At 36.7% G+C, this 27,839-nt stretch overlaps 1 protein-coding gene across 1 annotated transcript in view; it reads left to right on the forward strand.

Moving 5' to 3' along the window:
• Positions 1-20,502, forward strand: part of SLF1 (SMC5-SMC6 complex localization factor 1) — a 33,576-nt gene extending 13,074 nt beyond the window's left edge. Inside the window, exons 8-18 of the mRNA XM_062512693.1 lie at positions 475-633; positions 1,189-1,355; positions 2,617-2,754; positions 3,408-3,573; positions 9,997-10,141; positions 11,948-12,093; positions 13,993-14,159; positions 14,649-14,752; positions 16,707-16,799; positions 17,181-17,363; positions 19,715-20,502. Of these exons, the coding sequence (XP_062368677.1) occupies positions 475-633; positions 1,189-1,355; positions 2,617-2,754; positions 3,408-3,573; positions 9,997-10,141; positions 11,948-12,093; positions 13,993-14,159; positions 14,649-14,752; positions 16,707-16,799; positions 17,181-17,363; positions 19,715-20,205 (1,959 nt within the window). The 3' untranslated portion in view covers positions 20,206-20,502. The remainder of the gene's footprint in view (positions 1-474; positions 634-1,188; positions 1,356-2,616; positions 2,755-3,407; positions 3,574-9,996; positions 10,142-11,947; positions 12,094-13,992; positions 14,160-14,648; positions 14,753-16,706; positions 16,800-17,180; positions 17,364-19,714) is intronic.
• The last annotated feature ends 7,337 nt before the right edge of the window (positions 20,503-27,839 follow it).

Here is a 27,839-nt window from a genome sequence, read left to right on the forward strand (position 1 = left end):
AATGTAGATGAGACCTCGTAATTAATTTGCGATCTTTGGAAGCTGAAAGTACAGATAGTAACAGGGAAATTGCAGAGCAGATACAGCATCTCATGGAAGCTACTGCATCTGTCTGGGTTCTCTGAAAGCCATAAAGTTAAGAGTTTTGCTGTCATGAGTAGCAGAGAGTAAGAACGGAAGTCCCGTGCTGTTAAAGTCATCTTGACTGAGAGGACCTCTTCTGCTTGGAAATGAGAGTCCCTTTCCCCCTGCTCTGGCAGGGATGTAAGGTGGTATGGAATAACTTCCATGTCTTGGTTGCATCCCTTCTGGCTACTGCAAAAATTAATTCTACCCTGGCAACAACCAGGATATATAATACCAATATTTTACTTGGAGCCATTTCCTGTGTTAGTGAAGTTGTTTAGTTATAGGGGTTTTTTAATTTAAGCTGTTTGGTTTTGGGTTTTTTTTATAATGATGCCTCATTTCTAGGTTAGAAGTACTGACTGGTCCAGAGGCACTTGGTCTGTACTTCAAGCATTAGTGGAAGAGGACTTACTTGATGATGTAGTCACAGAACTTGCTGCAGGCCATATGTACAGTGCACCTCCTGTGCGACTTCTTCATCCTCTCCTAAAATACGTCCTATTGGTGAGACATGAAGACTTAAGTATTATTAAAACTAAAAGCAGTAAATGGAATTATTATGATTTTTGCTTCTGACATTGTATTTAGTAGTTTTTAGTGATGCATTCACCCTTCTTTTTTTAATCGTCAGTGTGCTTGTAAAAGGAAGAAATTATTTAAAAAGGTTTTTTTCCAATTAGTATTTATTTGCAAGCCAAATAAATGTAATGCTCTAAGTGTTGTGGAAGGCTTGCCCACAAATATTTTTTGTTACTTTTAGGAACAGCACTATGCTAGTATGCTACAGATAGAGAGATTAGTTGAGAAGATTTGCTCTTAACAGTGGTGTATTCAACTGGAATATCACACTAGAGCAAGTTCTCCTTTTTCTCTTCCTGTTTGTTTTTTAAACTATACATTTTTCTCCTTGGAGTTGTGCATTAAACTGCATGTTACTTCAGTGATTGAATTTGGTCACTTGAGATTGCAAATATTACAGAAAATAAACTCTTAGTGATTAATAATATTATAGATCTTTGGGTGGTCTGGAGCCAATATTATTTTCTCATTTTATTACAGGGTAATACCAATGCAACATTTTTTGCCAAACTTTGTCATGTTTTTTACCTTGTTCTTCATTGTGAACCTCCCTGGAAGTCCCCATCTACAGTAAAGTATTATTTGGATCTTCTTCAGTGTCCTGTCTGCAGGAAAGGAACATGGTCCTTGATAGAGATGCTTGTAAGGTAAGAAATATTAATGAGGTACAGAATGCAATAGTTATATTACTTCAGCCTCAGCAGAGGTGGAATTGACATTCCTCTTTAAACAGAACAAGTTACCAGTATGTGAAAGTCTAGAATCGTAACAGATATGGACATTTCACTTTGTTTCAAGAAGTGTTAGCTTACAGGCAGATGGAATTTTTTTTTAAAGAAAAATAAGTGTATTTTCTTAGCCTGATTAATTTTTTTAAGAATTATTTTATTTCTTACACTCTTTACAGAGTATAATAATCTGTGTACTCTTGCTGTTATTGGGTGTTTACATATAGATAAACACACACACATACACATGCATATACTTGCAGTTACAAAGCAAATTCAAGGCTTATCTTACCAAACATGAAGTTTCATGTTGTATTTCAATTTTAATCATAACCTTTACCATCTTTTTTAGGAGGTCTGATTATATCTTATCTAATCTATAATGACAATACAGCGTTTAGGAGCTGTTTGGATAGTTATGTCTCTGCTTTATCTTGAGAACTCATTTTATGTAATTTGCATCAACAAAAATTAACTCTTCATCTGAAAAAGAAACTGCACCTCTTCTTATTGCTGTGATAAAACCTTAAGTAACATTTCACTATTTGGATACAGCTGTGATTACAGATAGGTGAGCATGAGTAATTGTAAGCATGTCTTGAAAAGTATGAATCTGTCTTTTAGATGAAGTATTTTGTCTTTTAGTACTTTCTGGAGAATGTGAATATCCAGAAGTTGTATACCTGGTTCTAGTACTCCAAATTCTAGCCAAAAAAATGTGTTTGCATGTTACTTTAGAATTATCTTAATCATATTTGACAATCTGTAGTCCTGTCAAGTAGAATGTTTGAAATGTTATCTAAACAGAAGTTTGTAGGATGTTACCATGTCTATAAAATACTACAAAATTACCTTGTATTTAAAGGATTTTAAAGAAGTTCTGTTTAATATTAATTGTACAGTATTTCAAGTAGAGACAGAAAAATGAAATGCAATTAAATTATCTAGTTTGCACTATAGTACAAAATCTTCATCTGGAACAAAAGCTCAGTCACAAGCATGTTGGATTTTTTTTTCTTTTGAAAAAAGCTTTAAAACCAGAAAATTAGCCTTTAAAATGTTGGTTGTTGCTGAGGAGCAATCTCTTTCCTTGTTAAAACAGACCGGATTCAAAGCTGACTTTTTTGCCTATAGATTATCTGTTATTTCTATCATGCAAAGGGAATTTTTTATTTTTCAGGTCTTGCCTTTATTGTGAAACAATTTGTCATACAGTTACAGTTTCAGGAAGAGAAGATGAACTGCGGATAATTCATAAAACATTATTGAAGTTTTTCTTTGATTTAATAAAAGGCGAAGTAGAGTTTCTGACAAAAAGGTGGGATTTATAGAATAATACATGCATTTCTTTATGTACAGCAACTTATATCCTGATTTGTGTATATCCCTGATAAGATACTGTTCTACAGAGCACTTTAGCAAGTCCAGTTTTGTTTCTCAATTCTTAGTGTGTTTATTGTAAATTCATAGATTTTTTTCCTAATCATGTTTTAAGACCTTTTGCTTTTTCCATCCTGTTATTTCAGTAAGCATTTAATTTTCCTCATTAAGTGGTATTTTTAGATTTGCAGTACTTCACTCTTCATTCTTTAAGGTAGACAGACAGCATTTTGAGTATATTGATTCATATGTTTCATTTTTAAAATTCAAATAACTGTTATCTCCCTATCATCTTAGGGAGACAGTTATCTCTCCTTGGTTTATCAAGTATAAAAGAAGTCAATATATAGCCTTTATATAGAAATGGTGGTGCTTACATGAGTAGTGGCACAGTGTTTGAATTTCCCAGGTCTAACAGTAATAGTCATCATCACTGTACTTATTCTTCATTAGAAATTGTGTCTGATCTTTCCATAGGTAAAATTTGCCAAATCTGTGTCTATTTCGAATGAAGATAAGATTTCTGTCTGGTAACTATCATAATTAAAGTAGCATAAAGCTTTAGGTTTCTTCTTTTTTTTTTTTTTTCAGTTTGGTTGAAGGAACAAATTCACAGCACCAACAAGTCTTTCCACAGACAGTTCTTCTGAAGACATTCTTGCTTGAAAGTAGAACCACAGTGCTTTTTACCAAACACATAAATATTCTAGCAGATTGGGTCATATTTTCCCATAGAGAATTGAATGGAAAAAATGATGTGAGTGTGAATTTTTATATTTTAAAATAATGAAGACTCACATTTTTTTAAAGGCATCCCTTTGTTCATTCTTTTGTGAGGAATTATATGTAAGTATCACAGCTGCTTGTTATAGCTGTCTTTTGTTGTGAAGCGTGCTGGTTTTTGCTCCACTAAAGGAAATGAATTGATCCATAAGATTCTTATATAGATATGCAGAGAAGAAACGAGTCATGACTTGCTTGTTGGGTACATTCAGATGTTCACATGCCCTTACCAGCAGGTATTACTGTAGTTATTAGAGACACCAGCTTAACACATTCTCTCAAACAATGTGGTGTAGCAAAAGAAGTGATTATCTTATATTACTGTGACAGATTCAGGAAATGTTTGAAAGAGATACCTAATAAAACTAATACTTTTTTTTGTTGTTTGCTATAGATATGCATTTACTGTAATAAAATGCCCTGGTTTTCTTCCTAGGTCTTTTAGTTTCATTTGGTACATTTCCTAGAACTTAGCATGAAAATGGAATTGAAGGCAACTTAATTGCTATTCTGTGACCTGCTGACCAGCAGGACACTGACCTGAAAGATACTAAGTGTCCTCTATACCACCTATTTCTTTTCAGAAGCAAGAGGCCTTGTGAAACATCTTTGACTTCTAGATTCTCACATAAAATAAAACCGAACTGCTGTCTCTGCATTCTCTCTTTAAATTATTGTGAGAGCACAGAATAAATAGGTACTCCATTCACTTTTTACATATAGTAGCAGAACAATAGAAAATCAAGTATTTCAGGGAGAAGAAAGCACTTTCAATATAATACCTAGTAGTTATTCATTATGCTATGAAAGCAGAAAGATTAAACATAATGAGAGCTTCACTCATCTTACCTAGCCAGACCTCCTACCTTTTTTGAGGGCTATCAAAGCAAGACATTGTGAAACAGTGCTGCTTTTTATCCTTGGTCAAGATATTTAAAAGGTGCCTAAAATTAGGCTTTTATTCCCATATTTATATTTAAGCAACCTATATTTTCAAAGGTACTGAGCAGCAAGCAGGCTTACGTGCAGTTGGTGTCAGTAGCCATTCTGTTTCTTTGCAAACTGACACTGCTTTCATATTTTTCCTGGTGTTGAATCTGCAGTTTAAGTGTAGGTACCATTAGTTTTTTCTGCTATGCCATCCTTTGACAGGTTCCAGCACTGTAAGCCATGCCCTTCTCATAAACCTTTCTTTGCATTGGCAGAATAATCATTTTTGTCAGAATGTGCTACATATATGAAAAATAAGCTTAATCACCTCCACAATACATAAACCACAGAGATCTGCCTCTTGTTTAGATAATTGTTGTTTCAGCAGCATGTCTGCCTGGATGCCTGTTGCTTTCTCACTTTGATCTTACACACTGTAGTGTAAACTTTCCTACAGAGATGAATTCTAGCCTTAGAAAGCAGCTTGTTGCCTCATAATATCTGTAGTGTATTATGTTTTTACTAACAGCTTTGTTTCTCATATTTATCTGTTGCACTTTCTTATCATTGCATTTTTGGCAAAAAAACCAAAACACCTCATTTTTATAATTCAACTCGTTCATCTCTTCATTTGCTCTCAATCTTGTTATACTAAAACTCAGTATTTTTCTGTATTTTCAGAGACAAATTTTAAAATTCCATTACACAGTTGAAAATGTCATTCAGAAAATCAAAAGAGCAAAACCTCCATAGCTGTGCAGAGAGAACTGTGTTTTCTTCTTCCTTTTTCTTTAATTTCAGAGATATATAAATAAATATACAGTATTTCCATGTCATTAGAGATAGCATACAGGATGCCAAATTGTCCTTCCTGTCTTCAGTTTGTGAGTCATTGTTACCAGCTTTGTTTTTTGAAAGCTGTTTGTTCAAGAGGTAACGCCTTGACAAGAAGCATGTAGGGCCATTCAGAAACCTAAATGAAAGGAATGATTTTGGGTATTGTTACTGTCTGCACGTGGTTTGTAGCACATTGTGAAGGGGAGACCATATTTTTCAGTGGACCTAGGTGTGTTAGCTTGTGGGAAGAAACAAACATGCCAGTTGTGATATACCAAACTTCTGCACAGTTTTTCAGTGAAAATATCTGTAAGTGGAAACAGATGAATAATTTAACTAAACTCTTTCTCCATATGTATCTAATACAATATTTTCTAGCTGTTAAAAGGGGGCAGTTATTGATTTTTTAGCTTTTTAGTATCAGATTCTCTCTTTTTCTGATTCAAAGAGATTGCAACAAATGACCGCTAGAGAGCAGGGAAAATACCTATGTATGTTTCCTCTCTTCCAGTGCTGAGTTGTTGCAAAATTATGTTTTATGTGTGTGTGTAAACCCACCATCTAAAAAGAGCAGTCCAAAAAGAGAGAGAAACAAAGCATGAAGTTGTGTGCATTTTTCTCTGGAGTTAGACAGAATTTGCTGTATTTTAGAAGTAGCAGAATAAAAATAGAGACAGGAAATTGGATGTCCTCACTGATTACTGGGTTAATCTGTTGGGACAACTTAATGGAATAATATTGATACACTATTCTTGTAGTTAAAAATGCACTGCCAAAGAACATAAAATATTACCTATTATTTGAGTTCTTCAAGAATATAATTCTAAAATAAATTAACATTTATTGTTTGTTGTACTATTTAAACAGTTTTGATTGTAGGAACTCCTGGTGAAAGTTCCTTGAATCAATTTTCTTAATTCAGTTTTAGAATTTAGTAGGGCATGTGTATGTTGCTTGTAACACTTCTAGTTGCATTGAGCTATTTCATGGTTTTTCACAATGTCACAGAGGGTATCAGAAATGCTTTTCATACCTGAAAATACTGGTGGGGATTTTTTAAAAAACTGTCTTGCATAGCCTGACAAAGAGGTGGCAAAGGCATTCATTCAGGATTTTAGTTGCATAGTGGTGTAGAATTTGTGTGGTGTAGAAGGAAATGTCTTTCTGATCTGTCATGTGCAGTAGCTTTTTTGGAAGTATGTTTTAGGGATTTGTGGAGTACTACATTTACAGCACATAAAAAAACCCTGTTCTTTGGAGTTCTAAAATAACTCTGTAATTCAAGGTAAAAAAGTTAAAATTAATTTTCCTATAAGAACTTTTTTATGTGTGAAAACACACTGCGAAACTTCTGTCACTGTAGCACTGTGTTTGACTTGACAAAGCAGTAAATGGAACAGCAATGTAGGAATTGCATTTCTTAAGCTAGCAGATATCAGTTGAAGTGATGTGACCTTTGTATGCTAACACAGTCAATAGCTTCTTCTCACTTCTATGCTTTTCTTAGTGAGATAGCTTTGATTTTTCAACAATAAGAACAAAAAAGAGAATTTTGAAAAGAGGTTTCACTGCATCTTTCTTAATTAGCTGTACATGGTGTAGTGGGCTGATCCCAGCTGGCAGGAAAGTCCCCACCCTGCAGTGGGTTGAGGGAGAGAATTGGAAGGACATAAATTTAAAAATGTATGACATTATATAAAGACAGTTAAATAAGTGAAACAAATACATACCCACAAGCAAAGCAAAATAAGGATTCCCTTCAGTGGTTCCCATCAGAAGGGAGATGTTCAGTCACTTCCTGGAAAGCAGGGCTTCATAAAACATGGCCCTTACTAGGCAAGGCAAACGCCATCACTTTGCACATCCTCCCTTCCTACTTTTTGCAGCTTGTACTGCTGAGCAAAATGTTTAAAAGGCCTTTGGTCACTTTGGGTCATCTGTCTCGGCTGAGACCTCTCCCAGCTTCTTGTTGTAGGAGCAGAGTGGGGAAAAAAAAGGCCTTGGCACTGTCATACATAGTAGCAAATTAGAAGTTTAATGGAAATGCTTGGGGATTTTTTCCTTTTTAGTACTGCATGTGTTTTCATTACTGTGTTTTGTGGTTGAAATTGAAAATATTTTTAGCATGTTAACATTTAAACATTTTTGGAATGTATGATTCTTTCAGGAAATTATACCAATTTCCCTCTTCCTCCTTTGTACCATTGAACCATTTATTTAAAATGTTGAGGAGAAGCTCTTGGTTTGTCCTGCCATTCTTTTACCAAAATGCAGACCAAGCCTGCACTAGTTGTCAGTATCTGGTTTGTCTCATCAGCATGCAGAGATACTTGGCTGGGCAAACATAGATGCAACTGGAGTATCAGTTACATTCAATATGCATTATATATCTGACTGTGAAGAATTATTAATACTTGCAATATTAACAGTCATTATTTCAGTCTGCTTTCAGCCCCACCCTTTTTATTTAAAGTATTTAATAAAGGAATTAATTGAGATAGTTATTTAGAAACAAGAAAGAGAATGTAAATACTTGTGGTTAACATCTGTATCTACTGCAGATTACATCTGTGTCTTTGATCCTGTCACTTAACTTTTGTTAAAATTGTGCTTATTTGCTGTGTTTGTGAAATTTATTTCCAGCAAAGAACTACTGGTGGAATTAGATTATTCACCCATTTTTTTGCTTTGGGTTCCAATGATAAGAGGTATGCATACTTAAGGGAAATTTAAATGCACTTCAGATATTTTAAATTGTTCTTCAGTTTCTGTTCCTGAATCCTCAGAAGATGGGGAGTATAATGTACCTTTTTAAATATTTAAACTTTACTTGAAAAATTATACTTTCAGGTTTTTGACATGCCATATCTGTGTTCTCAGGATTTTTTAATTATGAGATTTCACAGTTCATCTATAATAAAGTATTATGACATAATAAAGGAAGGGGAAAACCAAATCATATAGAGTTTATGAGAGTAAGAGGAAGTAGGCCTGGAAGCAATTTTGGAGATGACATTCATAACAGATTTTATCTGGCCAGTTCTTAAAAATCTTCAATGATTGAGATTATGCTTCCATCCCACACCATGTTTATTTGTAATTGTGTTTATTCCTTTTGAGTGACAAATAACTGTTAACTGTAGGGACACTATTGGTGTAGTTTTCAACAAATTATAAGGTTTTTATTATCATCTATGTCACATCTCTGTTGTTCATGTTTGATTGATCGATGCTTGTACTGGTTTTGGTGCTTTTCAGCTCATGTGGAATCCCAGTTAAACCAACCTTGAATGTATTTTGTTCTGAAAGGACCATCAGACAAACCATTGACTGTAGTGTGTACATGTTTAGTCCAGTTTGTCTCTTACCCAAAATTGTCCAGTTTCAGGTACTTACTGTCTCTCACAAGATGCCATATATCAACTGGTGTCCTAGTGTAACAGTAGTAATTCTCTGGTAGAGCCCTAGATCAGATGAATTTCATGTGTTCCTACTATGGTGCCTATGTGTGTCCAAGCTGTGCTTTTAAAATATCTGGTGGTACATGTGGTCAGAGGAATAACTTAAGAGTAATTTTATAAAGTATTTCTGCATGGCTCAGAAAATTATGTAGATAGATGTGACCTTGCAAAGACTAACTCAGATACTAAAAACACTGTTTTATCTGACCAGTATTGATTAAGATCTCACGTGGGTGGATAAATGCATTCATCTATCTCATGGTGGTGTCTGGATTGCTAAATTCCTGTGTATTGTCTTGAATTGTGTATTGTGTTGTTTTGGCTCCTGAAGAAAATGCACTTAAGATTTCTTCACTTGTTCATGACCATTTTCACAGGATCACTGAATAAGCTGAGTTGGAACGGACCCATAAGGATTTCTTTATTGGGGGGGGGGGGGGAGGGGGGGGGGGCGGGCGGGAGGGGGACATGCATGTGTGCATGCCTGTGTGCCTGTTCAAGGTAGAAAATGGTAAGGCTAATATTCAAAAGTATGTTTATTTCCTAAATTTGCAACTGCTCATCTCTTTGGAATTTTTGGTAGCTGAAGAAAGTTTCCATTGGAAAGTGTCTTCCAAAGTTTTTTCTGTGTAGGAAACCTACACTGCATCCTTTCCCTTTTCGGCACAGACATGCATAGTCACAAAAAGAGCTTTAATGTCATTATGACATCTTCAGAAAATGGCAATTCAAATGCAGCAAGGAGAAAAAGATCCCTGTAATTGTCAATTTAAAAACAAGGTTAAGTGGAATAAATGCACTACTTGCAGTCTTATGGTTAAACAAAACCTAATTTAGAAAGAAATCATATTACAATTGTACTTGTAAGCTTGGACACCATTTTGCATGTAGTTTTAGATTATGTTTTCATAGAACCTGTTTTTCTCCAGTGCCAAGTCTTAATTCGTATGGCATCAGTGACACTAATTTTGTTGATCTTGCTGCAACAGTTAGTTTTTGAGCAGAAAAAGAAAGGCCAACAAAGGACTGACATGGCAATGAAGTGTGCTTTTATGTAAGGAAGTTCTCTGTTATTTCTGGTATGTTATCAGTGTGAACTTTTTATATATTGCAGATTGATCGATACAGCCTTTTTCCTTCTTTTTTTTTTCTTTTTTTTTCTTTTTTAGGCTTTCAGAAGTGAAGTTGCTGGTCTATTAAATGCAATTCTTGCAACCGTAGTGGACTATTGGATCATCTCAGGTTTGCTTATGGACAGAAATGTGTTTGATCAAGTACGTGATTTGGCGCATTACCTCGCCATTTCGTGTGATGGTGAGTGTTTGCAAGGCCTGTCAAGTCTTCTAACTGGATACACTGTCCTAGTTAAAATCCTTGGTTTAGTTTCAGATTGTTTTTTTACCTCCTATTGCAGCTGTGCACTGTGTGGTGTGTACATATTCATGAAATAATTTGAGTTTGTATGTGTCTGTCAGTATCTAGCAAAGATCAAATAGAACAGGTTTTCCTATTAAAATCCCTCTAAATAAAAGTTTAAATATTGATGTGAAAGCAAGACCACACAGCCTGAGGTAGGAAAAAAAAAAATCTTTGGAGCTGTCTTGTCAGTTTAGGAGAACCTTTAAGCATATCATAATAACCTTTAAATTCAGACAAGCAATCAGACAATTATTCAAGTGAATTTTATCACTCCAGAAAATCAATAGGTTGCTAAAGACACTTCTCTCATAAGTCTAAAACCTATACTGAGCTGTGTGACTCTTACAACTTCAAATGAAACATTTTGATGTCTTCTTCCAAATCCTTGGACTTAATGGAGGGAATGGGAGAAAATTCCATTGAGTTCCATAAATTATTGTAGTTCCCACTCATTAAATATAGTAGGTAAACAGAAATGTCACAACTCAAATAACCATCATTGTTTAACATAGAATGTCAGTTGAGGTATCTGTGCTTTTAACAACAAGGAGTTGAGGAGCTTGAAAGATAAAAGAAACTATTTCAAGAAAAGTATTGAATTATTTCAATTTCATTTTCAAAATTAATTCCCACCAAAGCTTCCCCTGACTCCTTTTCCAATCATCATTTTCTGTGGTAACAGGTAAGCTTCATTTAAAGTGTATCTGCCTTCTACTTGAGTGCTCAGGAAGAGCCATCATGAAATGAAATTAAACTAAAATCTTAATCTCAAGACAATTTGTTCCATTGCAGTCTTACAGAAAGCAAATTATGAGAACTTTTATAGGCTGACATAGATCTTAGAAGGCCAAATCAGTTTAAATGTTATGGTGTTTAGATCAATGGTGCTTTTAGTGTGTACCTCTCCCATGGATTTTGTAGCTATCACATAATAGGGACAATCTTGGATATATATTTCTGTAAGACTTTCTTTTCCATATACAAAAACAGAAAATAAGAGCAGTCTTTTTATAGAGGTTATTTGACCCACGGCACTTGGTACAATCCACAGCACTCAAGCAAAATTGTTGAGAGTTTTTCTAATTTCAGTTATAGTACCAAACATCTGTATTCTCAAACTTGGGTTTCTGTTTTGATTGAGTCTACAGATCAGTTAATTTATGAGCGCTTCTTAGCAGAACAGAAGGTTCCTTCAATACAGTAAAGATTTCCTTCCTCATTGCAGATGTTTTCCCACCATTTCAGTTGTTATTCTGAAAAAATTATTTTCTTAGAATCAAAATACAAATTACTACCTTTGTAAGAAAAAATCAGTCTCTCTGTCTTCTTTTCCAAAACAGAGGTAGGTCAGACATATGCCTGATATATATTGATATATGTATGAATATGTAAGTTCCTCTGCCAATGTCTGGGGCATTTTTTTGGACAGTATAAGCTGTTTGGAACATCTGAATGGGGTTGCAATTTGTTTATGGTGACTTTTAATGTAGAACTTGTAGGTCACCCTGCATTACTTGCACATTTCTTGTTCATGTATTGTAACTCTCACCTGAATTTTAGTAATTCTTATGGAGAATAAGCTTCTGAATCTGCAATAGGAGCAAAAAGCCTGGAAGAGCTATTTTCTAGGTAACAAGGTATGTAGATTTCTATGTTTTCATTTTTAGGCTTACTTTATTTTTTCCAATTGCTTTTATCTAGATTTTTCTGTATGTCAATTAAAAATGTTTATTTGTGCCATACCATCCAACTGGCTTCAACTGTTTCTTGCTGAAGCAATTTTCAAACAAATGTGTTTACAGAGGAATATTGCTATTTCTAAAGAACCTCTTTCTCTTCAGAAAATAGTAAGTAACTCCTTAATAGCTTATCACACTTCAGTATTTTACAAGTAATTTTGTTCATAAAGTCTTGAAATATATATTTTCTTTGTAGTCTAAGGTCATGCTTGTTGTCTGCATTGTCTTTTCATGTGTTCCACTGCATATGTATTCATCATTGCCTGACATCTAGGTCCAGAACAATAGTAAGATTTTTCTTGTCGGAGAATTTGTCACACCTGGTATCTGTTTACATGCAGTTACCATGAAAGTGAAACAATGCAGCAGTGAAAGCTTTTAAAAATAACTTCTGATGTAATGATTGCAGTGTTGGATTTATACTTAAGGAGATTGCTAAATATAGTGTGATTTTTCTTGGCTACCTTTTCCTTCAGGGTTTCTGAAGAGATAGGTCCAGGCATTTGTTGCATAGAAGATTTTGAGTTTTGAACCACAGTGTTTTCCTGTGAATTTCTCCTCTTAAAAACTTTCTCCTACTTAGAAACCTTTGCCTGCCTTCAAATCACAATTTGTGATAGTTGGTGAGGAAAAACATGGTGAAAGCTGCAAAAGAAATTCTCAAAGCCATGGCTGCTGCAGGATGCAGGCAAATCAGGGCGATCACATGGTAATGTCATGCCCTAATTTAGAATCTCAGTAATCTTAATACTAATGACTAAACAGAATATGGAATCCATAGGTGTTTGTCTGTGCTCTACTGTTCTACAGGTAGAGTCACAAAAAAACAGATTTATACGTTTATACATTTCCCATACATAAGTTTTCATAAATTTTACAGAAATTTATTGTGAAGAGAGCTCACTGTTAATACTGCATGTTTAAGCAGAGGTTGAACAAAAGACTGTCAGAATTCTTAACAAAGACCAACTGCATAGCTAATATTTGATTTATATTGCTACATATAGAGCAGAATCGCTACTTTTAGTATTGCCATGACTACAGATCACTTTCTGCAACTACTTATAAATTTTTATAGTGCTTGAAACAAGTCTGTGTTCTTTTTGTAGTTTTCCTTATTACGACTGAGTCTCCTTTTTCATTCCATAGAGTAAAAATTAGCTATCATCCAGTTTTGACAGTTCTTCTCATACAGCATCTTATCAACTAGGCTTTTCTGTGAGTTCAACAACTCCCTGGTAGGTAAATATGCAGTGAAGGTGCAAGTAAGGTGTCCCTCACCTACTGCACATTACTTGCAAAATGTTCAGTGAACTGCTAAATACTCAAAGCCTTCCTTAATAGCTTTCTTCAAATATAATTGTTGGGTATTTGATGAATCCCCCTCACTGACCCTTTTTCCTATGCTTTTGCTAAACTGCAGAAACTAAGATGACTTTTTAAAATGCAGTATAAGTGGGTTTGAAGCTCTGTGTTACTGGAAAGAAGCTAACATCTACAACAGCTTAGGCTGTCCTAATAAACAGAGAGCACCTAAGGGATAACTGTCTTACTGCTTCTGCAATGCTCAGAGACTTAATACAGCCCCTCCTCTCAGGAGAGATAAGGGAGCAGAGTATGCCTTTAACTAAATTGCTCCCTGGTTTGGGAGCAGGAAGTCTGTAAACACTTTGTTTTAATACAATGAAAGTCAATTAACCATACTCAAGTCTTATGCCCAGTGAAGGAGGTCCAGATTTTCTCAGCTGCCAGAAAGCTGAGAGAGGCCTAGAACTTCCCATTTTCTGTCTCAGATACAAGCCACTCACTGAGGCCATGTAAAGAATGAACTACAAAAACATTAGAGACGAATGCAAAGACAAATTGAAGCAATCTAGATGTATCATCATTCAGGGATCAGATTTTTAAAAACTTAGTTACAGCAGGCTGTGTGTCACAGATGACTGCTTTGCAGCAAGTGCAACAAAAGAAAATTTCTTCATTTATAAAATGTTACTTTTGCAACAGGTCTGTTCCTATTCACCTGCTTTGCGAGAGATAGGGATGCGTGAGACAAAGATACACAAAGCAAAGAAAAAGAAAATAGGGCAACAGCCATGCCCTGAGTCTCAAAGGACATTACAGATGCTAAATGGCGATAAGCAGAACCAAGTCAAAGTGCTGCCTGATCTACCGTAAGTAATACCTATAACATCACCAGTTTTATTCTGCTTTGGGGGACAGCTTCTGACCTGACACATTTCTTGAACTTTATGTGACCTGTTTTGTTGTCTACAAATTACTTCAACTGACAGAAAGCTCCATTGTAAGCCTGTAACACCTCTGGGCTGGGGTTTCCCCTTTTCTCTTTGATCATCAGTTTCAGTGTATATGCAGACCTGATATAGTTATATTTGTCTAATATTAAATGTATAGGGTATATACAGAAGTTCACTCTTCATAGAATTACCTTTAAAGAAAGTTTAAAAGTGGACAGTCCTATTTGATTTATGTTTTAAATACATTTATAATTAAATTATGTAATTAAAACATTTCAGAAATTATGTTGAAATGGATAACTCTAAGTACTCTGTTTGTACACATTGGAAACCATTAAGTGCATACACATTATATTACAATGTGAAATAGTGATTATAATTGTGTCCCCTTTGCTCTCTTTTCAGTGACTTAATTTCAAATAAGCTTAGAGCAAAAGCAGAAGTTCAGACTGCACACACCAAAGAGAGTTACCTTTTGGCTGAAGAGGTACACAAGAGAAATAATAGAGGTACTTCATATATCTAATTTATGTTAAGAAATGTAAAGTTGTTAGAATTTATAGTCTCATGTTTAAAAACTTGTCCTGTTGAAAGCTGGACTAAAACGATGTCTTATGCCCAAGAAATATTTTCTTGTGGTCTACGTTGTCTATTTAAAAGGAGGAATTTACATATATGGTAAAAAAGGTTGCATTCTTCATTACTCTCCTCCTCCTGTACATTAAATGTATAGTTTGTGTGAGCTCATTCCAGTCTTGCCTGCCTTTGCTAATCCACCTCAACCTGTGCTTGGGTAGGATCAACGTCTTCTGATTTGCAAGTATAATTCAGTCTTCATCTCTCTGAGTCCTAGACATTTCAAACAAAGACAGAGGAGTATGCTATGTTACATAGCTGTTTAGAGCATATGGACTGTTTTCATCCAGGCATTCAGCCCAGACTATGAAAGGCACTTGGCTTTTGTTTTAACTATACTGGAGCTCACGTACCTAAGGAATAAAACAGCACTGCAGTAATTCATTCAGTGCCTATTTATTACACAAGTTTAATAAATTGTACTTTGCATGAGGCTTGCTTTACTACAGAATTGCTTGCTGGAACTACGTTTTCATCTTCATCATCAGAAATTTACCTGCAACCCTATTAATATGACACCCAGGAGAAGGCTCAGAAAAAGCTGGCAAAAGCAAGCTGGAATTGCTCAATAAATTAAAAACAGAATTGTATCACAAACACTGAATGACAAAAGAAGACCTCATTCCCTTTAAAGGTTTAAAAGAACTTCATCAACAGAGTCAGAACATACATTTTTAAAATTGGTTCCCTTATGTTTTTATTGCTTTTGCAAGTAAAATTTATGTGAATTATTACATCTGGTTTCAATAAAAAGTGAGCTGAAGGACTGGGGTGGGCGGTGCTGGGGAACCACGCAAACCTATGCTGCTATTTTTACTATTCTCCCCTGCTAAAATTGTAAGTAGTGTCTTCTGTTGAAAGAATGAGTATGGAGCTGACAGATTTACATAGTAAAGGTATTAATATGACAAAACGTTCCATGTAAATCTTACTACAAAAGCTAAGAGATGTACACTAAGATATCTTGAATTCCTAAGATGTTTGGTTCATCCTGGTATCAGGATTTTCCTCTGGCTCTTGTTCAAACCTAATCAATTATTGAAAAGAAAACAGCATTTAGAATGTGTCTGAAGTTTTTATTATGCAGAAGCTAGTGGTATCTTTACATATACAAGGCAGCAGCTCTCAGTTGTTTGCTGTTTAATTTTTCACACTTATTTCAGCTGTATATGGTACTAAGGTTTGGAATTTTTTTTCCCCAGGGATGACGACAACTACTACTACTACTATTATTATTGTTATTGTTATTATTATTTATTGTTATTTCTATTTCCCTCTTTCTCCCCTCCTTCTCTACTATAGAGAAGTCAGCCTATTGAGAAACAACAAACCATCTGCTAACGGATTTGAGGTTTTGATTTATACTTGAGTGTGTAGAGGCACTCATGCTTAGCCAGGAACATTCATTTGAATTAAGCTATAAATGCTGTGTAAAAAGAACCATATATTTTAATGTAGGTTCATGAATAAATTTAAGGAAGGGCAACTGCACTCCAAAGTTTTATTGCTTCAAAACCCAGTATTTTTTGTGTTTTGTGATCACTTTGTGCTTTTATAGTGTGATTGAAGCTTTAAACCTTGAACTTGAGGGGCGATAATTCCTGCATCAAACCATTTGTAGAACAATTTCATTGCTGGATCTCTGGTGGAACAGAAGCTCCATGGGATTTTTTTTCTTAAAAATTGTTTAAACAGGATAAAGGAAAATATTACTCATTATTGAGTTTTCTGGTACATAACCAGGTCTCCTAGTTCCAGGCCCTTTGATTATTTTCTTTAGTTGCTCTCTTGCCTAGTCTAGTGTAATCTATTAATTTTTCATGGTAGGAGAGACAGCCCTGCATAAAGCTTGCAGAAATAACAAAGTGGAGAGATTGATTCAGCTTCTCTCTTTGCCAGGAACAGACATTAATGTTAGAGGTAAGTCATCCATTTTCTCTACAGAATTAAGAAATTAAGACGCATAAAGAACCCTGTAAGTATCTGTTTGGTAACAAGTTTGTATTTATACAATCTGAAACTCTTTCTTTTTAAAATAATACAAAATGAGGACTTGGCAGCAAACATTAAGGTGATTGTATAACTGAAGTGTATTTTAACATTTCATTTTCTGCTGATGTTTAAAAACACTATTTTTCTCAGGTGTTTTTCAATAGAATTTCTTGTTTTGAAATCACAGGCTGCCATTCCAGCTGTAATGAATACTGAAAAAGTAAAGTGTTTTCCTGTCTAATGAATGACATTATTAACATTTCAGTGCTACTTCTGCTGTTTTAAAACTTCCCTTGATTTATAATTCAGATTATGCTGGCTGGACACCTTTGCATGAAGCCTGTAACCATGGTAGCACAGTGTGTGTCCGTGAAATTCTGGAGCGTTGTCCAGAGGTAGACCTGCTCAGTCAAGTGGACGGGGTGACTCCTTTACATGATGCACTGTCAAATGGACATGTAGAAATTGGCAAGCTGCTACTTCAGCATGGGGGTGAGTTCATTTATGCTAAACTGGTTTAGGGACATTATCCACTGTTCTGAATCCATATGAAGTTCTCAGTGTTTTTCTTGATAGTTTTCTAAAATACAGAGTTATTATAAAATATTTTAAAACATTTTCAAGCCAAGCTGGTTTGTTTACAATAAAAATAATACTGCTTTCACACTTATCTTGATCAGCTGAATATGAAATTAACCAGGATTTCCACATGTTTTTCCAATATGGTAATGTTTTTATCCTGCATTTTACACCATATGCATTGCAACTAAATTCTTCACTAATGAAAGTAAAGATTACCTACTTACCAATCATGGCTAAGTATTTTCTATTGTTTTGATCTATTTTTACCACAACACAAAAACAGATCAGTTAAATCTCTATATATTCATATATTTCAACATAATTTTTTTCAGCATTTGTGAAAATTAATGTGATGGTGTCTGAAGAACACAGTTAGGTTGGTAATTAGTTTAAGAAAGTAATTGATATTGCTGTTTAGGGATAATAGTGGGAGGGATGCCTTGGTTTCTAAAAAAAGTACTTTGCCCCTAAGGCAAGCACACAATATTTTAAACAATACTTTTTCTTCAGAGACAGGGTATTTGTATCTTGAAGTATGTCCTGTAACAATGTATTTAATCTAGCATGTTTAATAAAAGCCTGCAAATATCCACAAAGAATGGTCTTGGACAGCAACTCTTCCTTCTTCTAAATAATTTACTAAAATGAGTGTTTGAAGTATCTGTACCATTGTCCTACTGCATCAGTGTAAACTGTGTTTTATATGTCAAGTCTAGATTCTTCCAGTAAAAATCATTCTGTGTTTAGTTATGAGGCAGAAGAGAGTATTTAGACAGCCTATTAATTAAGGTAGAGAAACAAAATTTTAATACATTCTTGGCATATGGTCCTCTGTATTTACAGTCTTCTCCTGCCCCCTAAAGGCTGTGTCTGTGTCTGCTGTGCAAGCACCAGATCATAATCAATACATTCCTTCTGCAGTTCTACCTCTGTTTACTGAATCTCAGTTCTGTGGTTCCCAGGTGTTTTATATCTCTACTGAACCTGCCATCTCACATGCTAAGCCAATGCCTGGGCTCAGTTCTATCAGCTGAAGTGATGCAGTAGCCAATATTATAGAGAGCCCAGCTCCTCATTGGAAATGGCATTGCACTGACAGATGTGCATTTTTCCTAGGCTGGTGTGAAGAGTAGGTTAGTGGATGATATTGTTATCATAGGCGAAGAGCTCTACTTGCACTTGCATTCATCAAGGTTTTCTGGCAAATGTAAGGCTGCCTGTATCTTTATCTTTGCCTTTGTCACACTCTGAGTTATGGCCTGTCAAGTAACTGACTAGCCTATGATAGAAAGCATGTTACCTATTCAGTGTGAATTTGCTAAGCTAAATAATTTAGAACACATCTCTCTAAAAACATACCTACTTTCTGTCTCTAAAAGCCTTTAGCTTGCAGAAGTTAATGATACTAAATAATCAGTAATAGTAATACAGCTTTAATCAGAGCGAAGTTAAAATATCTATTATGGGTATGAAATGTGGAAGTTTACCTTTTGTCATTAAAATCTATTTCTGAAGATGCATTCATGTCAATATGACATCATTACTTTAGCATAGTAATACAATTTTATGTAAGAAGATTCCTGATGTATTCATATTTGGAAAACTCTTGTAGTGTCTTATCAGCCTTTCTTAAACTTCCCAAGAGATGTGTAAGCTATTTAAATACTAATAGGTCCTTTGTACTAATAAACAGGAAATACCAAAAGGATTTATTTGTTCCGACTGGTTCTGAAAAAATAAACATGTCCCATTTACTTATTTTAAATATGTTTATTATAGTTATTATGTTTTGTGTTTCAGAAGTCTGTTAAGATCAAATTTTGAAACTCAGTTGTTGGGGAAGACTTGGCTTCCTACCGCAATAGTTTACCTTGCTGCACAGCATAAGGCAAGATGGCCACACCATCCAGAAAAGTAAAATAAAGACCTTCATAGAAACATGTCTTTAATTTGAAGTCAGTGTCAGTAAAACAATGTGATCTGCAAAGTACCTAATAGAATTTTATAAAAGTAGTAACATTACATTTTTGCATACCCTATGCAAGTTAAGACAAAACTGTAAAGAAATTATTACAAAGGATCTCTCTATATATTCTATCTTGTGTTGCAAATATCTAAGTCATCTGTTATATTAACATAACTTGGTACAAAAAGAGAACTTTTATGCCTGGCCTCTGGCAATAAGCAGCCCAAATTCTTGTTCAGCTACCAATTCATCACAAAATGTGCTGTTGTTATTAATGTTTATATTTTACTTAAAGGACCAGTCCTTCTAGAGCAAAGGAACTCCCATGACAAACTGCCACTGGATTATGTTGAGTCAGTCACAATAAAGGAAGAACTTTTGAATCTTGTTTATCCTGGAGAGAGCATTGAAAACTTCTATGAATGCAGAGAACAAGATTTTTGCAATCAGAAGAAAGAACTGTGTTTGATTTCATTTACTAAGATGCTTTTGAATTTTTGTTCGGTTTATAATTTGTCTACACCTCTGACTGTAACTCTGAAAGCAGTAGCTTGTTCAAATGTACTTCCAGTAATGGTTCGTGATAGCTCTAAGATGAAAAATGCATTTTCTGGAGATTGGTTAGTAGATACATATTTTAAAGAGCTAGAAACTTTTGAAAAGCTACCACAGTTTCTTCAAGAAATATCTGAAAGCATGTTATTCTTCCCTGGCGAACATGCAAAGGCCTTACTAGCAGTTCTGGAAACTATGGTAGAACCATGTCAAGTGCCTAAATCTTTCTAGCAGTTAAATTCCAAACAAGCCACATTGGCTGAACCTTGAGTGTTACTACCTTCTACTTGCCTGACAGATCTGGATGTGTGTGATCTTAGGAATGTACTATATCATTTACACTCAGTTAAACTTTGTATTTTCTGTCTTGGAAGTATGTTTTTTTATGTGCCTCATGCTGTATTTCTGTTTGGTTTTCAAAGGCAGAGACCCTAAATTTAATCCAAGCACTTGATTGTTTCATTTCTTGAGAAAGGCTTGTGTCATATTCCTTATTAAAGCTAATGTTATAAATAGGCCCTGAAATAAAAACATACAGAAAAGTAAATTCCTTCTACCATTTTCATCTTATTTATCCTTGTCTTATAAAAATTAAACTATATTGTGTAAATTAATTTTGTGTTTCAAAATTCAAAAGCGAAGGCATTATATATTTACAGAATCAATATATGACATTCTCTGTGTCTTTCTTGATAGAAATGATTACACAAAGACGTGGAAGATGTTGTTCCTCATCAGTACTATGTTGCATTTAGTCTCATTCATTTGTGCAGTGACCAAGTGGAGGAGACTGGCTCAGACACTTAGGTGATCTGCAAAATCCTTAAAAATTACACCCCACTTAATGTGAAACTTTTGTTCTCCATTCTGTGAGTACAGGCAAACTACACGTGGTAAATCCTCTAAATTAATGCTCTAACCTAACAATTTAGGATTGTATGCTACATATTCTATCAGATAGACTTTTAAATTAATTAAGAAAAGGAGAAATTTCCACACTGTTCTTTAAAAGGTATTGAAGGCAAGGCAGCTGAATTAGATAACTGTGTTTATGGGTTTGGGTTTGTGGAAGAGTTACATGTTTTGTTTATTGTTCATTTATACAGTTCTTGCATCTTTGTGGTGATCTAAATAATTCAACACTAGGATCTAGAGGAGAGACAACCAAACAGAAGTTTATCCCTTTCCCTTCCAAGTGAAGAGAATTAAGAATTCCTTTAGAGTGAGAATACCTGATTTATTTTTTTCTAATAGATTCTGTAATAGATTGTTTAAAAACTTAGCCTTCAAAAGATAGGTACAAATAAGCAACATTCCAAATTCCACTTCTTGGAGTAAGAGCTGCTTCTGTAACTGATCTTGCTTGACTAGAGGGATTAAGTCCCATTGATGTATCTGGCATGCAGCACATTAAAATTTCTATTTAGCCTTTCTGCAGCTGAGATCTATGATCTTATAGCAATCCACAGAAGATGTTCAAATCAAGCTGACTTTGGAACCAAACCTCCTTTCCAAATGTTCCATGCTTATTAATGACCAATTATTATTTTTATACATGCAGGCAGAACAAACTGCTCTAATAGACTAAAAGGTCAATGCATATTGGATTTGTTTCTGTCTATGCACTTTCAATATTTCTCTAGTAAGAAACAAACATCAAAGAACCTTTGTGATATATGAAATGGACTAATAAACTTCAGTATTTCTCTTCATAGGACACAATGAAAGAAATGTTACATGTGTACTTTCTAAGGACTGCAAAACATACATTTAAGTTTACAGTATTATCATTTGCTTTAGTCAATAATTTGATGCATAACTATGAATTTTAAGCAAGTAGGACTCAGAGGCCCCTGAAAAAATTCTGCTGAGTCTCAAAAAGCAAATCCTTTAAAATACTCAAAATTCTAACATAATAGACCAGTGACTGAAATGAAAGCAGGAAAAGCTTTAATTTCATTCATTTTGGCCTGATGGTGATTTATTTAGCCAAGACATACCCACAATTATTTGTTATTATTTATATTATTTAGAAAGAATTGGACATCAATCATTTAAAAAGTCATACTTCACTATTTGAAGCAACTTCAAGTACTTCCCTCCATGATAATGTAGGTAACATGTTAAATGAACATTATTATCACTGGAAAACAAAACAGTCAAAAGTTAGCAAATATGTGAATTACTGCTCCTGAATTAGCACCAACTTAAATATTTTCTGTGTACATCATCAGTCTTTAAATGGTAACATAATTCTGTTCTGAAGTTTTCTTAGTTTAACGGTCATACTCAAAGTTTTCCTGATTTTTCCCAGTTACTGCAGTTCAGTTTTGTATTTTTTTCAGTTTTACATATACTCAAGTTTGCCAACTTCATACCCTTAAAAGGCTTAAAGTATATCTGTCATATTTAACATAAAATTGTACGCTTCATCAAGTTTATCAGAGTACCTGTTCTCTCTCAGTAAAGACAAAGCAAAACTTTCCTGTTAAAAGTGAGATCTATTAATGGTTTGCTTATTAAAATCTCTCTTGGTGTGTAGGGTTTTTCTCTGTCTTAGCTAAAAGAACAAACAAAATCGGCCGCCTTCTCTAAATGCCCACGTTTCAGGCACTCACATACTTCAGACACACAAAGGTATCTTCACCTTCAATTCTATTTTTCCCAGGCCTTTAAAAAGTTCTTGATTATTTTTCAGCATGTAATTGGAGAATGTGCAGATGGTGCTGCTGCAATGTTGCTTCCCAGTCACGTAAGTAACAGAGTGACTTACAAAGTTGATAGCAGTAAAACAAAGGGTAGAGGACAATGGGATATGCAGTCAAGAATTTTAGTGGCACACGAAGATGTTGGTCAAGCTTTGGAAGTTGACCAAAAGGTTAATGCATTAAGCATCAGTTTCAGTGTTGAATACTCTCTGTGTCCTATCCCACTAAAAAAGGGGCAGTCGGGGAGGATTTTAGATTTCTCAGATTAGAATAAAGTGTAGACGCAGCAGTATAATATCAGACCTGTTTATTGGTAAAGAAGGGTAAGTGTTCCTGCAAAGGAGGGATAAGAAAAGGAGCTGAGAGGGAAAAACAGAGACGGAGAAAGAAACTTAAGACAGGAACAGCATTACCACAAGAACCCCAGTGCTCTGTAAGGTAAGTAACTTGCCAAACCTCCCCATATTTCTATTATGAACATCATCCACCACACTGCAGGAGCTGTACCTCCTTGGCCTGCTTGATCACAGTGCATGTCTCACAGTAGTGGATCACCTTGGAAATGGTGTCCATCATTAAATCCATCCCATGGTTAAGCCATGAGCCTGTCTGTAGGTTGCATCTATTCCCTGATAGCCTGAGGCATCATGGGCTCACCAAGCAGAAATAATTCACTCTTAATGCTGCCAGTCCAGATCCACCTGAGACACTTTAATCTTGGCAGCCCAATCCACCTGTCCCTTGCTGTTGTGCTCTTCAGTAGCCCAACTGCTGGATGTGTGTGCATCTACTCACTGTACTTTTATAGCCAGCTTCTCTACCTGGGTAGTGATGTCTTGCCACAATTTGTCAGCATAGTCCAGAGCCGTTCCCACAGAACATTTGCTACCACCCATCAAACAGTGCAGAGGCAGAACACTGGCCATTTCTCTTACTCAGTGATATCTGAAGCCAGCTGGATGGCTTTCAGCTTTGCAACCTCACTTGGTGCACCTTGTCCCTCCATAGCTTCTCTGACTTGGCACATAGAACGCCATACAGCAGCTTTCTATTTTCCATGTAGCCCTACAACATGGCAGGAACCATCAGTAAAAAGTGTATTGCTTTTCTTTTCCCAGTATCTGATTATATGGAGGGAGTACCTCAGCACTTGTGACCACCTCCTCCTGTGATGATGATGATGATGATGATGATGATCTGAAATTTTCACCTTCAGGGCAGTTTATGATGACTTCAAAGATCCCTGGGTGAATGAGGTTTCCTGTTTGAGCTCACTGTGTGATTGGCATAATGTACTTACTCTACATGGCATCAGTGGCATGATGTGTGGAAGGGTCTTTGCAGATCCTGCCCAGCAGTGGCAGTCAGGGTGCCAAGACGAACTGGACTTTGATGCCAGTCACTTCTGAAGCAGCTTGAACTCCTTCAGAATCTGTCAGGGTCTCTTCTTCAGTTGGGGTGTATGCCTCAGATCCTTTGTATCCCTGATTCCAGAACCCCAGGATTCATCCTCTTGTTTCCTCAGTAATTCTTCCAGGGACTCCAGGAAGGACAATTCTCCCCCTCTGCAGTGTAGAGCCATTGTTCACACATTTGCTATCCTGACTGGCCCCAGGACTACTGTATCAACAATCTCCTGTTTGATTTGTTTCAAAGCTTATCACTTAAAATCATTCTTTTTCTGGGTCACATGACAAAGACAGTTTACAATCAGACTGTATTCTAAAATGTGCATCTTCCAGAAACCCACAGCACCTAGGAAAACCTGTGTTTCCTTCTTGGTGGTTGGTGAGGACAGAGGTGTTACTTTATTGACCATTTTGGAATCTGATCTCTCCATCTTGCCTTTTTACTCCTACAAACTGAATTTCCTGGACATGCCCCTAACCTTGCCATGGTTTATGGAAAAATTATTCAGAAGGATTTCTTCCTCAAAAACTTTCTCTGCTGTGTTGTCCCACACAATGACATCCTCAATGTACTGCAAGTGTTCTGAAACCTCATCCTTTTTCAGAGTAGTTTGGATCAGTCCAATGCAAATAGTGGGCCTGGATTTCCACCCTGGGGCAGTTGGTTCCAGGTGTATTGGATGCAATACGAAAAAACAAAAAAAAAATTCTGTGGCCTGCACTCTGCTGCTGAAGACATGGGAGAAAAACACATTTGCAATGTCAGTGTGGCACCACTTTGCTGCCTTGGACTCCAGTTCATACTGAAGTTCCACCATGTCTGGCACAGCAGCATTCAGTGGTGGTGTGACTTCCTTCAGACCACAGTAGTCCACTGTCAGTCTTCACACTCCACTGGACACACATGGGCTACACTGGGCTATTAAAGGGTGAATGAGTCTTGCTGGCCACTCACTGGGTCTCAGTTCAGTACTCACCTCATGGATGGGGGGTCACAAAGTCCTGGCTGGCATGGTGTTATAGCAGGAGGGTCCCCTGAGAGACCAGGCAAGGTGTTCAGCTGTCTAACTTCCTCTGTTTCCAAGGAAAAGCCCAACAATGTCCTTTTTGAGTCCTTAAAATACCCTCTCCTGAGGTAATCTCTGCCAAGGAAGCACAGGGCCTCTGGGCCAGTCACAATGGAGTGTTTTTGCCATTCATTCCCAGTCAGGGTCACTTCAGCTTCCAGTACAGTCAGCTGTCCAGTTCCCCCTGTCACCTCACAAATAGAGATGGATTCTGCCCCCACATATCTTGATGACATCGGGGTACAACATGTGCTGGTGTCAACTAAATCTTGACAGTCCTGTGGGACTGACATGCCAGGCCATTGGATCCACACAGTCCAGTAGATGCTACTGTCCTTGTTCTCTACCTGGCTGGAGGAAGGGCTACCCCTTGAATTATGGTTGCAGTATTCATTCCTGTTTCTTGTAAATAAAAACTGGAGATCCTTTCAAGGGGATTAGAAGTAACACTCCAATTTCAGTTTTCACTTGAAACTAGAGCTTCATTTATCCTTGAGTTTCCTCTGATGATTGGTCTTCCTCTCAACTCACATACCTGTGTTTCCAGCACAGAGATGGGTTTTCCATCCCCCTTTCTCACATCCTCTCTGTGGTCACACAGCAAAAAACACAGGTTATCTTGTACTTTGTACCCTCTCTCTTGAGCAGAGGGGTACCTGCTCCCAATAGCAGAGACTCTGGTCCATACTGGAGGCACTCAGGACACTTCCTCTCTAATATGCTGAAGTCTTTTGAGTCTGTCCACAGTCTTGGAGTCTTTTCACAGACAGGGTGCAGGTCAGCAGGGAGGAAAAAAGATGATCATCATATTGCTGTAGCTAGGTAATCACCTAAGCACTTTCTTTGTTCTCCTGCTTTCGTGGACATCCATGCCAATGAGTTGATGTAGGACGATCGTGTGCTCCATACAAATTTTTGCCACATGGATTGTGCACACTGGACCTCATCCAGATCTACAGGGGACTGCACACTATTTGAATCCCGTGAGATTACCTCCAGCACAGCCAGTTCTCCCAGGCACTGGGGACCTTTCTCCACAGGGTCCTGTCTGCCTGGATGCAGTACTAGATCATCCTTGAGAAAGCACCTTTCTCTCACACTTGACAGGAGTCATCTCCAAAAGCTTCTGTCCTCTTCCCAATCTCCTCGTCAATGCCCACATCCTGGGACAGGAATTGCAGCTGCATCTAGTTTCATATCATAGGTTGTGTTTTTGGAGCAGCCAGGTCAGCAGAGGCTCATCCAGCTGGTGGCAAAATGCCTTTCCATATCTCACAGCTCACCCAGGGATATGGATAGGTGAATATCTCTGGCCCTGTCTCTTCTTCCTGTTGTGAGTGTTCTGCTTCCTCTTCATCCCTTACTAAATAAACTGATTTGGCTTTGGATTTCTTCTTCTTTATAGGGGGAACTTCTACTGACATTGCGTTGTTCCTGTGGTTCACCTGCAGTTTCAGTGTCCACACTGCCTGTTTTTCTGCTTTCCTCCTCTTCCCTCTGTAGGTGCAGTCTAGTATCACACAGTGTGCAATAAACAGTAGCCAGTGTCCAGGAACATTGTAGAACTTCCTTCCTCCCTGGAACTGCCACACCATCTTTCTTTGAAGTATTCTACCATTTCAGCAAGTGTACTTGTTCAAGGGTGAACAGAAGCCCCTCCAACAAGAGACAATACCAGACAACTCCCTCTGCCACTATTTCTTGACTGGAAGAAACCCCTTCTCTCCAGAAGATAATCCTTTCTCATAGAGTGCAATGGCAGGAAGTAGAATATAGAATATAGTAGTATATAGAATAACCTCCATGTGTTGGCCATAACCACTCCCAGCTACTGCAAAAATAAACCCTGTCCTACCCCGAACGAGTGTTTTTTGTTTTGGTTTGGTGTGATTTAGTTTGGTTTCTCCACAAATTTTAAAAAAACCTTTAAACTACATGATGTACCAGGTTTAAGACATGAAGGGCTGCTTTGGCAGTGTCTTGTTTGCCTACAGTGACTGCAAGACATCAATGAACAACACTCTGTGCATCTGTTAGAGGGCTACATTGTAGGCTGCCAAAGTGGAAAGAGAAAAAAAAAAACCTAGCTTTGCATAATAGATTACAAAGAGGCAATAAGGCTGTTGCTGCAAATATTTTCCTTTTATAAATTTAACCTCGAATTTTGTGCGGCATTGTGAAGTAAAGGCCTGTAAATAAAAAGACAAATGAGTTCCTAGCAAGAGTCCTGGTTTGAAATAGACAGATGTGCTAGGGAAGAGCAGGGCCTTTCCTTGAGCTAATAAATCCCTCCCTCTGAATTAGTACAATTTTGAAATTAAGGGGCTCTCAGGCAAAGATATGGGGATAGGAATAACAGTTACTTACTAGTACGTCTAACAAGACAAACAAAACAACAACTATGAATTACCAACAAACAGAGCAGTAACCCAGTTCCAGTCCTTCTTGGCTGCAGGCACCCTTCCCTGTGCTGCAGGTACCAGTGGTGGACAGGGGCAGGTCCTGCACAGCTGCAGGAGTGCTGGGGGTGATGGCAGCAGTGTTCCAGGTGGGAAAAGGACGGAGGAGAGACTTTTCTCACAGTGTCAGTCCCAGTGCTCCAACAGGATGCTTGGAGATAGCAGGCTGAAGCGAGAAGGCGTCCAAGCAGGGCAGCGGTGAGGGGTCCAACAACAGAAGAG

Source organism: Cinclus cinclus, chromosome Z, assembly GCF_963662255.1.
Source record: "Cinclus cinclus chromosome Z, bCinCin1.1, whole genome shotgun sequence".
Taxonomy (NCBI): domain Eukaryota; kingdom Metazoa; phylum Chordata; class Aves; order Passeriformes; family Cinclidae; genus Cinclus; species Cinclus cinclus.